The sequence below is a fragment of the Papio anubis genome, chromosome 2 (assembly GCF_008728515.1).
Source record: "Papio anubis isolate 15944 chromosome 2, Panubis1.0, whole genome shotgun sequence".
NCBI classification, from domain to species: domain Eukaryota; kingdom Metazoa; phylum Chordata; class Mammalia; order Primates; family Cercopithecidae; genus Papio; species Papio anubis.
The window spans coordinates 94,968,749-94,984,356 of record NC_044977.1 but is presented as its reverse complement, the minus strand read 5'-3'; the positions used below and the strand labels follow the sequence as shown (position 1 = coordinate 94,984,356).

Sequence of the window (15,608 nt, the reverse complement as noted above, 5' to 3'; positions counted from 1 at the left end):
GTGGTTCTCAACGTGTGGTCCCTGGACTGGCACCATCAGCATCACTAGGGATGTTAACTAGAAATGCAGAGTCTCGGGCCCCTTCCCACACTTACTAAGTCAGCAATCTGTGTTTTAACTAACCCACCTGGTGGTTCTGAAGCATGCTAAAGATTTGAGAATCACCTCAGTTTTTGGTGTTTATCCCTTGGCTATTCCATTTTGTCCTCTGTCCTTATTAGCTCCGCCATAGCCACAGCGGCTCCCTGGTGTTACATCTCTACGTATGAGCCGCCATAGCAAGTCAGTGAGGACAGTGAAATTTGCCTCTTTAAGGGAGCAGAGGGACGTTTAATTGGGAATGCCAGGAAATCCGTCTTCTTCCCTGGAAGGACTGAGCGTTTATACTGCCCCTCCGCAAATCCCGATGTTGAAACTCTAATCCCAACATTACGGTATTTGGAGGTGGAGTCTTTGGGTGGTGATTAAGTCATGAGGGTGGAGACTTCATGAATGGGATTAGTGTCCTTATGAGAAGAGCTCAGAGATTTAGTTAGTTCCCTTTCCGCCATGTGAGAACATAGCAAGAAGACAGCCATCTGTAAATCAGGAACTGGATCCTCACTAAGAACCTGACCCTACTAGCACCCTGATGTTGGACTTCCAACCTCCAGAGCTGGGAGAAATAAATGTCTATTGTTTAAGCTACTCAGTTTATGGTATTTTGTTCTAACAGCCTAAAACGACTAAGACATTCCCCTTAGTCTGAGAGATATTCCTTTTGGAATAGACAACAAGAGAGACAGTATAGAGTGGTGGAAAGAGTGTTGACTTGCACGAGAGAGACTTGGGTTCAAATCTCAACTCTTCTATTTAATTTTTAGCTACATAGGTAAATTTAACCTCTTTAGCTTTTGTTTCTCCATCATTAAAAAAAAGCATCAGTAACTTGACCATAATGCAATAAGTGAATTTCTTTTTTCTCTTTTCTTTTTTTTTTTTTTTTTTGAGACGGAGTCTCGTTCTGTTGCCAGGCTGGAGTGCAGTGGTGCAGTCTCGGCTCACTGCAACCCCTGCCTCCCGGGTTCAAGCGATTCTCCTGCCTCAGCTTCCCCAGCAGCTGGGATTAGAGGTGCGCACCACCACACCCAGCTAATTTTTGTATTTTTAGTAGAGACGGGGTTTCACCATGTTGGCCAGGACAGTCTCGGCCTCCTGGCCTCGTGATCCGCCCACCTCAGCCTCCCAAAGTGCTGAGATTACAGGCTTGAGCTACCACGCCCGGCCAACAAGTGAGTTTCAGCTGCCCAAACATCAGGGCACATTATTGCAAGATTAATGAAATGACTCAAGCAGGCCTCCAGGGCTGGCCCGCTTGGGGAAAGTTGTGCTGCTTCAGTCTGTCCTTGTCCTGGCTGTGGTTTAGCACCACCTAGTGGCGGTTGGGTGCTCTAGCTTAAATATCAATAAGGAGGATTCTGGATCCTGCTCTTGATTGGAACTTCCAGGACAGTGGCAGTGATTCCAGGAATTTTCAGGTCAGTTGGCATCTGTTCCATTGGCCAGATCTAGGGTGATTCAGCCTGGAGAATACCTTTTCTGCCTCCCTGCTTCTCAGCACCAGGTTGCTTGCTTTTCCTACCTGGCCTCAGCCTCCTCTCAGCAACCCCCTTTCTCCAAAGATACAAACTTTAGCCTGTCTCCAAGTGGAAGGTTACCTGTCAAGTTACATCCAAATGCCTGTCATCACAAGGAGTTTTTACAGAATTGTTGATGACACTTAAGTGAGACATGAGGCAAGCAAAGGGCCCAGTACCTAGAAAGTGCTTGAATGAAAACTCCCTTTTCTGGCCAGATGTGGTAACTCACACCTGTAATCTCAACGCTTTGGGAGGCCAAGATGGGAGGATTGCTGAGGCCAGGAGTTCGAGGCTTCAGTGAGCTATGATTGCACCGCTGCACTCCAGCCTGGGCAACAGAACAAGACCCTCTCTCAAAAAAAAAAAAAAAAAAAAAAAAAAAGAAAGTCCTGTCCTGTTTCGTGGCAGAAGAGAGAAACTGGATTCTGCGTATAGGTGTGCATCCAACAAGCATTAAATACTGCTAGATGGCCTCATGGTGCAGTGGAACAAGCACAGCTACCTGGGTAAGCCTCAATTTCCTCACTTATGAAATGAAAATGATAATGTGTAACTCATAAGTATCATATTTTTACTCCAGAAAGTTAGGCGTAATCTTTGGGTGTGATTTCAAGTGATTCCCCAAAATAATCAATTCCTGTATCCTTGTGCTGCTCCTTGACATTGACATGTGATGTGTTTGATTTCTGCCTCACTCTTTACTGAACCCTTCCCATGCTCGCTGGAGTAGGTGATGGCTTTGAGTAGGAAATGACTTCGTGAGTTTCTTCCGTAAAAGGCATGTGGCAGTACAGGGCCAGAAGGTGCGGTGATGCAATAACCTATGCGTCAAAGTTTTCAAGCATTTAAAAATATATGTGTAAGCCCTAAACATAGTACTTAGACCACAGAAGACATTCAGTAGATGTTAGGCTTTTCTCCCACTCAGAATACAAACAAATATATTTTGATGCACTGTCCAGTTTCTAAATTCAGTTGGTCTTTCAAAACTGAAGTGAAAAATGAAGTGTGACTTCTTCAGAGCAAACTAAGCCCCACCCTCTTAGGTCAGTGGGGGAGTCTCAGTTTTTAAAAATTTGGAATAAAGGAAAATCCGACGTAGTCCCCCAGGCCCCTGTACTGGCCTCCTAAGTCTGGACATGGGAATTTGCAGCTGTGGGAGCTGGCAGCAAGAGGACTTATCTAGCCAGCTGGGCAGTTTTTTAAACGATAATCAGAGCAACACCTGCTCATTGGTAAATGTTTGGGAAAGTGTAGTGAAGTATATAGAAGCAAACAACTAGGAAATAAACCATCCCCTCCACCATGCAGATTCTTTTTTTTTTTTTTTTTGGGAGACTGAGTTTTGCTCATGTTGCCCAGGCTGGGGTGCAATGGCTTGATCTCAGCTCACCGCAGCCTCCACCTCTTGGGTTCAAGTGATTCTCCTGCCTCAGCCTCCTGAGTAGCTGGGACTACAGGCATGCCCCACCATGCCTGGCTGATTTTGTATTTTTAGTAGAGACGAGGTTTCACCACGTTGGTCAGGCTGGTCTTGAACTCCCGATCTCAGGTGATCCGCCCGCCTTGGCCTCCCAAAGTGCTGGGATTACAGGCATGAGCCACCGTGCCCAGCCTTACCGTGCAGATTCTAAATATGTCCACTCAGAGGCGCTGCCACTCATGGGCAGATTTCCTTTCCAGTCTTTTTTCTTTGAATTTCTTCTTTATATAGTTGAGATACACAATTTTTAAATCTTGCTTTTTTACTTTTCACATTATAATGTAAGGGTTTTCTTTTAAAATTAAAAGTATTCTTTTTCATATTATACATATTTCTAGAAAAATTTAATCTAGAAATGTATGAAGTAAAGTGAAATTTCTCTCTAATACCATCTGTCACTGTACCTAATACTAGAAAGAAAATTTAAAATATTAAAGTATATGGAGTAGAAAGTGATGTTTCACTGTTATACTTCTACCAGTGTTAACCACTGTTTGGTTTTTTTTCCCTTTTGCATATCAATGGTATCTGCAAATTACTGAAATGGAATTGTACTATAAATACACTTGTCAAGTTTGCTTTTTTCACTTATTAATATATTTTCAGTATGGGTGCAGTAGTTCACACCTGTAATCCCAGAACTTTGGAGGGCCGAGATGGACTGATCACTTGAGCCCAGGAGTTGTTGACCAGCCTTAGACAACATGGAGAAACCCTGTCTCTACAAAAAATGCAAAAATTAGGCAGTTGTGGTGGTGCACACCTGTAGTCCTATCTACTCAGGAGGCTGAGGTGGGAGGATTCCTTGAGCCTGGGAGGCTGAGGCTGCAGATTGCGCCCCTGCACTCCAGCCTGGGTGACAGAGTCAGGCTGCATCTCAAAAAAACCCCAAACATATATATGCTATCCTTCTGTAGTATAGGCATTTTCCAACATCACTACAACACGATTTAAATGACATTTTAAATAGCTATGTAACATTTCATCATGTATATGTACTCTGGTTTATGTAACCGTTCCTCTAGGGCTGCCAATTTGGATCTAAGTAAATATTTATTCACTTTTTAAAATTCTTTCCCAAAACTGTCTCAGATAACCTCACTGAGTCAGAGATAAACATTTTAAAGTTTCCCTTCCAGGGAGAGTTTATCATCTTACACTCTCAGCAGTAGCTTATGAAAATATGCAGTGACAACAATCACAAACTCTTAAAAAATCTTTGTTGATCTCATGGGTGAAAAGGCTCCTGTTTAATTTGTTTCTTAACACTAGAAGGTTCAGTGCTTCTGCATGTTCAGTGATCTTCCTCTGTGATTTTTGGAATAGAGGTGATCTTCGCCCTATTACACAAAACATTGATTTCCAGCTCAGATTCCTTAGAACTTGCTAACCCCATTCCTGGAACCAGAGTGCTGTTTGCTGTGTTCTCCATACACTGGATCAGAAGCCCAAGCTCTGAAGTCCTGCGCTTGGGCTTCTGATTTCCTGGCGTTTTCCTGGCGGCCTCCTTCCGTTTCCTGGCGGCCTCCTTCCGTTTCCTACCTCCTTCCGTTTCCTGGCGGCCTCCTTCCGTTTCCTGCCGTTTTCCTGGCGGCTTCCTTCTGTTTTCCTGGCGGCCTCCTCGCTCCCTCTAGGGACCCTGTCTGCAACTGCAGCCCCACCTCCTTTCCTCTCATCAGAAATGAGTTTACCCTGCCGGAGTTCCGAGAAGGAAGCGGTGAAACTGGGGAGCTCCACAAATAAAGATTTGGACTTTGTTTGTGATCAGACAGTGTGTGAATAGTTTTGCTTTCTGGTTGAGCAGCTCCTCTTAGGTGGGCTGTCTTTCCCCGCACCCCCCGCCCCCCCGACGAAGTCTCATTCTGTCATACAGGCTGGAGTGCAATGGCACGATCTTAGCTCACTGCAGCCTCTGCCTTCCAGGTTGAAGCGATTCTCCTACCTCGGCCTCCCAAGTAGCTAGGATTATAGGCACATGCCACCATACCAAGCTAATTTTTGTATTCTTAGTGGAGATGGGGTTTTGCCATGTTGGCCAGGCTGGTCTCGAACTCATGACCTCAAGGGGTCCACCTGCCTCAGCCTCCCAGAGTGCTGGGATCACAGGCGTGAGCCACTGCGCCCATCCAGGTGGGCTGTTTGTGTCCTCGTCACCTTGTTCCTGGGGAGGGACTGAGGGCAGCAGATCAGCTGTCACCTGGGTAGGTGTCCGATGTGGGAAAAACATAGGAAAGATACTCTAGTTAGTTCTCATTTTCTTTTCTAAAACTTCGAGTTCTCTGGAGTCCCTTTATAGAGAGGAAAGTTTAAGTAAAATAACAAATTAATGTCCATGGCTGTCAAGGGGGTTCTGCTGATGAACCCTGAGATCATCCAGCTGTAGGTAGACATTCTCGGTACCCCAGTTTAGAGAGTCAGAAAATACTGTGAATGTTCAAGGGTGGGGACCTTCTAGAAGAGAGGGCAACAGTAACTTTGAGGGGAGGACAGGCGAGCAGCTTTGGAGACCTAAAGAGTTGCGGCCTTCTGTGTAAGTCCTATTGCCCCTTCCACGCAGCCCCACCCACATTCCCCTACTCCGTTAAACTGCGTTTCAGGTTATAAAAATAATGCATAATTATTGCAGGAAAAAACAGTAATTGAAAATCACCTATTTCTTACACTCAAAGATAATGACTTAAAATTTGGTGTACATCTTATGTGTATGAGTGTACACATAATTCTGCCATCATATGTGTAAATGTGTTCATAACTGTAACCCACACACTTGTATACTTCCTTTAAAATATTTTAAGTATTTTTCCCTGTCAATAAATCTTTTTTTGGAAAACAATCTTTTTATGACTGCATAATATTCCAACATGTGGATGGGTCATCATTTAATAGGAGTTGGACATTTGATGCTCATTTTTAGCAACCTATTATAAATAAAACTGAGATGATGATTTCCCTAGGATAAATTCCTGAAATAGAATTTTTGGGGAGAAAATATCTGAACTTTCTAAATTCCACTGACTTTTAATACCAAATTTCTCTCCTAAGAGCTTGTTTCAGCTTATGCTATCCCTTGCAGAGTGTGAACAAGTATCTGTTTGTCTATGTTGTTACTAACACTGGGGTTATCATTCTTTCTAAGCTTTGCTAGTCCCATAGGTAAAGCATAGGGTTTTTTGTTTTTGTTTGTTTGTTTGTTTTTGGAGGGACAGAGTCTCACTCTTTCACCCAGGCTGTAGTGCACAGGTGTGATCTCAGCTCACTGCAGCCTCAATCTCTAGGCACAAGTGATCCTCCTAGCTCAGCCTCCTAAGTAGCTAGGACTACAGGCATGCCCCACTACACCTAGCTAATTTTTTATTATTATTATTATTATTCATAGAGATGAGATCTTGCTGTGTTGCCTAGGGTGGTCTTGAGCTCCTGGGTTCAAATGATCCTCCCACCTTGGCCTCCCAAAGTGTTGGAATTACAGATGTGAGCCACTGTGACCGGCAGCAATATTTTTTAAATCATGAGGAAAGCTAAAGATTTTATTTTATAGTTATTGATCATTTATACTTCTTTTGTGGTTTGTCTGCCTATTCTTTACCCATTTTTTATATGGGAATGTTACCTGAGTTATTGTCATGTTAGAGTTAAATCCTTTTCTGTCATACAGTATAGATGTTTGCTCTAGTTTGTTATTGCCTTTTGGTTTATGGTGTTTCACGAAAATGTGTGTGTGTGTGTGTGTGTGTGTGTAAAACCTACTGGAAGGAACTATAGGAAATAATCCTTATTTATCTATCACCCATAATGCACAGACATTTTTACATTGTAGTTTCGGTTTGGTATTTTTTATAAAGGAAATTAAATATTATATAAAAATTGTGTGTGTATTTTAAAACCTACTGGAAAGTACTATAGGAAATAATCCTTATTTACCTATCATCCAGAATGCACAGACATTTTTACATTGTAGCTTTGGTTCTGTATTTTTATAAAGGAAATAAAATGTTATATAAAAATTGGAATCATCTTGATTCCTTTTCCCATCCTCTCCCTTCTTTCCCTAGGGCAGCTGCTATTATGAATTGAAATTTTCCTACTGTTACCATATATACTACTATCAATAAAAAACGTATAGTACTAGTTTGTGGCCGGGCATGGTGGCTCACACCTGTAATCCCAGCACTTTGGGAGGCTGAAGTGGGTGGATCACTTGAGGTCAGGAGTTTGAGACCAGCCTGGCCACCATTTCTTTAGAGGTGGCAAAACCCCGTCTCTACTAAAAATACAAAAATTAGCCGGGTGTGGTGGTGAGTGCCTGTAATCCCAGTTGCTCAGGAGGCTGAGGCAGGAGAATCACTTGATCCTGGGAGGCAGGGGTTGCAGTGAACTGAGATTGTGCCACTGCACTCCAGCCTGGGCGACAGAACGACACTCCATCTCAAAACAAAACAAAGCAAAACAAAACAAAAAAACAGTACTAGTTTGTGTATGTGTGTGCACACTCAAACTTACACATATACGATCACTGGTGTATGTTCAGGCATTTTGCCTTATTTGCACTGGTGTTCAGTTCAATTAATAATGATATGCATAGATCTAGTCCTTTCATTTTGACTACTGTCTGGTATCACATCTAGTAAATATAGCTCCAGTTTCTTTGTCTATTTATCAATTCTCATATCTAGTGAACACTGAAGATGCCTGTAGTTTTTCCATAACAACATTGCCGTGAACATCCATACATGTCTGTCCTCATGCATATTTGGTTAATCTTTTCAAGGAGCAACCTTAGAAGTGCGTTGTGGATTATGTGGGTTTTCAGATCTATTGGCCCTTGACAAATTGTTCCCAAGTAGTTATCCCAGTGGATGACACTCCCACCGGTGTGAAAGGGCTCCTTTTGTCCCACACCTTCCAAGACATGCTGTTAGATTTAGTAATTTTTGCCGGTCTGTGAAAGTGAGATAGAATCTCATTGTGGTTTTAGTTTGCATTATCCTGATTGTTGATAGGGTAGAGCATCTTTTTATTATAGATATTGGGGTTATGATTAATAATCCTGGTTGTTGCCTAAGGTATAACAGGTTTTCTATTCTATGCACTTTCTCTTCCTGCCCTTTGCTCATTTCCCCCATTGGGTTATTTATCTTTTTCTTATTGATTCATTGGTGTTCTTTGTGTCTTAGGTACTAATACCATTTTAATTTATTTTATTTATTTATTTTTGAGACAGAATCTTGCCCTGTTGCCCAGTCTTGACTCACTGCAATCTCCACCTCCTGGGTTCAAATGATTCTCCTGCCTCAGACTCCCAAGTAGCTAGGACTACAGGTGCGTGGCACCATGCCCGACTAATTTTTTTTTTTTTTTTTTTTTTTGAGACAGAGTCTCCCTCTGTCACCCAGGCTGGAGTGCAGTGGCACGATCTCGGCTCACTACAACCTCCACCTCCTAGGTGCAAGCAATTCTCCTGCCTCAGCCTCCCGAGTAGCTGGGGTTACAGGTGCATGCCACCATGCCCAGCTAACTTTTTTGTATTTTTAGTAGAGGTGGGGTTTCACCATATTGGCCAGGCTGATCTTGACCTCCTGACCTCAGGTGATCCGCCCGCCTCAGCCTCCCAAAGTGCTGGGATTACAGGCTTGAGCCACTGCGCGGGGCCAATTTTTGTATTTTTTGTAGAGACGAGGTTTCACCATGTTGGCCAGGCTCGTCCCAAACTCCTGATCTCAAGTGATCCTACCGTGTCAGCCTCCCAAAATGCTGGGATTATAGGCATGAACCACTGTGCCTGCCCAGTTACTAATACCATTTTATATGTGCTTTGGCCATCTTCTGATCCATGGCTTACTCTTCCTTTTTTCTTTAACTCAACATGTACTGCACTCTGTTAGAGTATTGCCAAGCCCTCCCCTCCAAGTATGACGCTGACTTAGCTATATCCTCAAGGAATGTAGCATATACTCAAAGTATTAAAAAGTCCTACAGGAACCAACAGGAGGGCTGGGGAAACATTCAGACAACACTAGATCTGGTAGCAATGACCACCACAGCAAAGAAGATGTATTAGTCCATTCTTGCATTGCTACAAAGAAATGCCTGAGACTGGGTAATTTATAAAGAAAAGAGGCTCGTGGTTCTGCAGGCTATATAGGAAGCATATGCTGGCATCTGCTTGGCTTCTGGGGAGGCCTCAGGAAACTTACAGTCACAGCGGAAGGCAAAGGGGGAGCAAGCACCTCATGTAGCTGGAACAGGAGGAAGAGAGGGAGAGTGGGAGGTGCTGTACACTTTTAAACGACCAGATTTCACGAGAACTCCCTATCACCACAACAGCACCAAGGGAGATGGTGCTAAACCATGAGAAACCACTCCATGATCCAATCACCTCCCACCAGGCCCTACCTCCAGCATTGGAGATTACATTTCAACATGGGATTTGGGTGGGGACAAATATGTAAACTATATCAGAAGGGTCTGGCCAGGTCTGAAGGAAAGGGCCATCCAGTTAAGCAAAGCACAGAGGCATGAAAGTGGGTGGTCAGCCAAGAGTCCTCATTTCTTTCCTAGCCTTAGTCTCTTGGCTCTTCAGCACCTCCGTTCCCGCCTCCATGTCTCACCTGCAGCCAGGACAGCTGAGCACTTCTGCCTCCTCCGTCTCCACTGCTCTCCATGCGGCCTCAAGCCCTGTCCTGGGACCCTTGCCTCTGCCTCCTTGCTGGGGAGCAGGCTGGATTTGCAGCATTTTCATCTTTTAAACCTTGCTTATGCTCTTTTTTCTTATATAGAAGTTTACATTTTTGATGTCTATTGTTCAGTCAACCTTCATGCGACGTGCTTTTTATGTCTTATCTACAAAATCCTTCTCCATGCCAAAGTCAGACTTTCTTTTCTTATAATAAAAATAAATAAAATATCACAAAATAGAAAATTAAAAAGCTTGCAGTTTCTTTTTTTCTTTTTCTTTTCTTTTATTTATTTATTTATTTATTTTTTGAGACGGAGTCTTGCTCTGTTGCCAGGTTGTAGTGCAGTGGCACGATCTCAGCTCACTGCAAACTCCATCTCCCGGCTTCAAGCGATTCTCCCGCCTCAGCCTCCCAAGTGGCTGGGATTATAGGGATGCACCACCACACCCAGCTAATTTTTGTATTTTTAGTAGAATTGGAGTTTCATCATGTTGGTCCAGGATGGTCTCCATCTCCTGACCTTGTGATCTACCCACCTTGGCCTCCCAAAGTGCTGGGATTCCAGCCTGTAGTTTCTTATACTAGTTTCTGTTTTTTATACTTAGGGCTTTCATCCATCTGGAGGTTTTTGTATTTGTAGTTAAAGTTACTTCCTTTTTTATGCCTTTTCCGCTGCATTGATGCTTTCAGGGTCCTCTCTGAGGTCTGAGGAGTGTTCTTTGACAGTCTTGTCGCTATCTGCTCTGCACTGCTTTGCCTCTTGTGGGCGTCACCAGGCGAGGGCAGCCAGCGTTTTTCTGGTGGGTTTCTCTGTATCTCGGGCACTGTTTGTGACATTGGTGATTTTACTTTCATGTTGTGAACCCTGGCCCCAAAGGGCTTGTTTAACTTTTTGCGGAGAGTTCATTCAGTTTCTGAAGCCCCCACATTGCCTGTTGAGTATGTGTTGAGCCTGGCACTGGAAATGCCCTCAGATCTGTGAATACTGCCAAGTAGGGGATCCCGGGACACCCTAATGATGCCTCTGCCGACCTTGAGCTCACAGCCCCATTGTGTTTTCCATAAGAGATGAGAGGGACTGATAAAGGGTGTTTGCCTGTGTTAGCCTTATGGAAGCAAGAGTTCCCTGCAGGGAATCAGGGTGCTTTGAACTTCTCCCACTCCTGCTTACTCGTTTTAGGTCAAGAGAAAACAAAAATATCCTCCCAACAATGTGTGTTTTCTACAGTTTAGGCGAGAAAAAGGTAGGAAAATAATAGTTAACCAATGTATAGGACTCTCCTGATAGGCAGTCACAGTGGTCCTGGAGCATACGTCCAAGGTGACTATCCTAAATGCCTGTGGGAAACTGCATCTTCATGAGAGACTTGCCCAGACGCCCTCTTGTGTTGCCTCTGCTGTCCCGCCACCAAATGCTTTGCTGGTGTCTTTCCAAGCAGAGAGGAGGTGTTGGAAGGTGAGCGTAGGATGACTTCCAAGTCAGCCCTTGAGTCTTTTTGCCAAATAGCACCTGCCAGGGCACCCTTCCTCCCGGCCTCAGCCTGCCTGCCTCTCGCCAAGGGCCACGGCATCTTTTAGGCGCTGGAAAGTGTCATTGACAGTTGGCGGTTTTTATGTGTGTATTTCTGCCTAAAGATTTTGCTTTTCACTTTTCGCTTTTTCCACTGCATATTAAAATTTTTCTTTTTTGCTCTGTCTTTGTGTGTTTTTCCTTAGGCCGGAAGCTGAGAGGAAAAGCCTTTTATTTTGTCAACGGCAAAGTGTTTTGTGAAGAAGACTTCCTGGTGAGTGTGTCACCGCAGCCTCTCCTCGCATGTCCTGGCCAGAGTCAGAGGGCAGGGGCGTGGTGGGACCTGGGCCAGCGCACAGGGAAGCTGCACTGCTGGAGAGAGGGGCCCTGCCTTTCCTTCTGTAGATGCATGGGGGTGGCCGTGTTCCCGAGGCCAATGGCAAACCACACAGCCTTGTACTTTGAAGAAACTGTGGGGTCACTTGACCTATCCTCTTGCTGCTTTCTGCAGTTCTGCCTCTTCTACCATCCTGGACTCCTCCTCTTAGACCTCTGGACTGGGACCTGAGCTCTCTTTTTCTCATCCCACTCTCTCTGGGAATCTAGCTTCTCCCATGGACTGAAAGTTCATCCATGGGCCAGTGACTCCCAGACCTGAGCTCTAGCCCTGCCGCACCTCTGAGGCCAGCGGCTGGCATCCCACTGGCCCCTGGACATGTGCCCTGGGCTGTGTCCCAGCCTCTCACATACCAGCCGCTCACCATACTTGTGTGAACCAAGACCCTTGCCTTGGGTCCTGATCTGTGAGAATTGCCTCCTAGGTTTGTCCTCAACCCCACCTCCTTGAATGCAGCCAGGCGTTGAACTCTATGCTGCCATGTCTTCCACAGTTCTGCCTCCGTTCACACCTCCGGCATGGCTCAGCCAGCCTAGCTTAACAGCATCCACACCCCCGCATCAAGAGGCCTTATAGGGCATAAACCTGGCCTGCTTGGTCCCAGCATGTGTAGGGTACGAAGCACGCTCAGAAGCTCTCCGAGGTCTGGACTCCCCAGCTTCCCACACCTGTGCAACCTCATGCCTTCATGCCTTTGCTTGGGCCATTTCCCCTGCTTGCAATGTCTTGCCCCTTTATTTTCCCAGAGCCCCCCAACAGCCTTCCTGTCCCTCCTGCTCCCACAATGGAGGAGCTCCTCTGTGCTGCCACCATGCCCGGGACCTGCCCTGGCAGGGCTGTGGGCTGTTAGCCCTGAGCAGTATGTCTGTTTATGAGTCTCTCCTCCATTGACTGAAAGCTCCCAGGGCGAAAAGAACATGTGTCTTCACCTTCACACCTGCAGATTCTAACACAATGCCATGCAGAGTGGGTGCTTGATAGATAGTGGTTGAAATGACCCTGTCATCTCAGGGATGAGGAATGTGAGATGCAGAGATGGGCTCAGGGCCAGCTTCTCCCTGCCTTCCCTTGGAGAAAAGCTCTATTTGGTTTTCACTGAAAAGTTGATTCATTATGACTCCTGTTGGCCAGAAACAGACAAGCAAACCCAAACGGGCTTAAGTAAAAAGGAAATTATTCCAGCAGTGCCTCAGGAGTCATTTTCTCCACAGTTTTTGGTCCTGTGTCTCAGTGGTAGCTTCAGTCTCAGGTCCTGTGTGATGGCCAGATGTTGGCAGGACCCCAGAGTTTACGTTCTCTCAGTTTCATATCCGATGGGCAAGAGTGCCAGTCCCTCCTTTGGAATCCTCAACAGACATCTCATGGAGTCTCATTGGCTCTTACTGGGCCACATGCCCACCCTTGGAAAAACTATCAGTACTGGAGGAATGCAAGGCTCTGATGGACCAGGTCTGTCAATGCCCTGCCTGGGCCCTGGCATGGAGCCAGCCCACATGGTGATGGGAGCCACGTGGTGTGGGGCCGGGGGCTGGATCCCAAATGAAAATAAAGAACTATTACCCCCAGAATGGGGCGTAGGTGCCAGACGACAGAAACCTCCACCACATGGTGTAGAGTTGCAGAAAGTTTCCCTTTTTCGTTTTTCCCACCTTCCTTTCATTAGGTTTCCCCCAGTTAAGTTGTGTTTGTTATACCCAAACTTCTAGTCTAGTGTGTAGCATCTAGTATGTTTTTTGAAGAGAGTACCTCATGTCTTTCAAGACTCTGTGTGTGTATGTGTTTAGGTAAGATAAGGTAAGGTAAAGTAGGTAATTATCAAGTTTCTTTGAAGCTAACTATAAAAGGTATTAACCAGAACCGGAGTTGAATTTGATTCCTGTCCTTACCGTTTGTTGGCTGTGTGACCTTGAAAAGGTCACTTAACCTCTCTGAGCTGCCCTCTGCTGCTATTTGAGGATTCTGGGTAATAATGTAGACCTTGCAGAATTGTCGTAAGCATTAGAGTGGTGGTTTGAGAATGCATCAGAATCCCCTGAAAGTCTTGTGAAAACACAGATTGCCAGAACCCACCCCCTGAGTTTCCAAATCAATAGGTCTGGAGTGGAGCCCAAGGATTTGCATTTTTTACAAGCTTTCAAGTGATGCCAGGGAACTGCTCTTTGAGAACTACTGAGATGGGATTAAAGCATCTCTATATACAGTCCCTTACATAGAGCCTGGCATGCTGTGGGTGCCCAGACACAGTCATTGTTAGAGTGAGTGGTACTAGTATTTGTGATGGCTTTTGTGGCAGAGAATATTCTGTGACTCAGCCCACAGCTGTGTTGTACTTGGGGAATGACAGAATTCTGCACAGAGTGACACATCTTTCTGAGAAATTCCTTATAATCCTCTTGGCTGGTAGGGAGGTGGCTGATTCGTCTTCCCAGTCTGGGTTTAACTTTCTTTTCTTTTTCTTCTGCAGTACTCTGGTTTCCAGCAGTCGGCTGACAGGTGTTTTCTTTGTGGACATCTGATCATGGACATGGTGAGTAGGTCGGCCAAAGAAGAGAACAGCATCTCAGGTGGAGGAGGAGGCGTTTAGAGAAAAAAGATATTAATAATTGAGGACAGTGTTTCTTATCTCGATTTGTGGTTACGGCTGGACGCAGTGGCTCACGCCTTAATCCCAGCACTTTGGGAGACTGAGGCGGGCGGATCACGAGGTCAGGAGTTTGAGACCAGCCTGGCCAATATGGTGAAACCTCGTCTCTACTAAAAATACAAAAATTATCCGGGAGTGGTGGTGTGTGCCTGTAGTCCCAGCTACTTGAGAGGCCGAGGCAGGAGAATTGCTTGAACCCGGGAGGCGGAGGTTGCAGTGAGCCGAGATCGCGCCACTGCATTCCAGCCTGGACAACAGAGTGAGAATCCACCTCAAAAAAAAAAAAAAGACGTCCCTATAAAGTGCAGCTTGCTTGATCTAATAGAACCCGCATTGCTGGCTTTAATTGGAATTAACGTCTTCAACCATCTAGAGCACATGATGTCATGTTTCTGGTAATGCTTTCTCCTCCCCTGGGCTGTTTGAATCACACTGGCCTCCCTCTGGCCTCCCTCTGGCTTCTCTGTGATCCTTGTGGCATCCCAGGTGAGATGCTAAATACGGTCGGTTTTTACTGCAGAAATCTCAGCTACCTTGGAGTCAAATGGAGAAAGCCAGAGGAGCAAAGTTTTTCTCCCTGTGTTGTGCCCAGCTCACACCATTACTAAGATGAGTTTTTTGGGCCTGTCATTTAGTTCTGAGACAGCAGAACAAGGACCAGGTTTTATACATTCCATTCCTTGCTCAGTCACTGGCTCTCTGAGGTTATCTTGGGTTTCAGGTCTTCAGTGGAGACAGTTTTTTCCTAGAGGGTTAGGTTATGAGGTTAATGAATACAAGGTCAAATTGTTCACCATTGTAAATCAGCCTTTAAGAAGTTCTTTAATATACTGATTAGAGGAAATGATTATATAACATACTTTTAGTTGGAAAGAGTTAAATCCCTCTCTAAGCTGACTCATTAATTTCATTCTAGAGAAGATAATTTCTAATCATTAGTATTTTAAATTTTACCTTTTTATTGAGAAGTAACTCAGAGTAAAAGATACAAATCTTAAGTGTACCTCTGAACGAGTTTTCACATGTGCATATACCCCTGTAACCACCACCCAGATCAAGGTGTAGAACTCCACGCCCGGCCTGACTTTGTTTTTAGTGTCCTGACAAACCTAGTGCATATGAAGTCAACGTGGAGGCCGGGCGCGGTGGCTCAAGCCTGTAATCCCAGCACTTTGGGAGGCCAAGACCTCGTGGGAGGCGGATCACGAGGTCAGGAGATCGAGACCATCCTGGCTAACACGGTGAAACCCTGTCTCTACTAAAAAAAATACAAAAAAC

At 45.1% G+C, this 15,608-nt stretch overlaps 1 protein-coding gene across 1 annotated transcript in view; it reads left to right on the top strand.

Moving 5' to 3' along the window:
* LIMD1 (LIM domains containing 1) overlaps positions 1-15,608 on the top strand; it is an 87,314-nt gene that overhangs the window by 60,319 nt on the left and 11,387 nt on the right. Inside the window, exons 3-4 of the mRNA XM_003894554.5 lie at positions 11,496-11,563; positions 14,151-14,213. Of these exons, the coding sequence (XP_003894603.1) occupies positions 11,496-11,563; positions 14,151-14,213 (131 nt within the window). The remainder of the gene's footprint in view (positions 1-11,495; positions 11,564-14,150; positions 14,214-15,608) is intronic.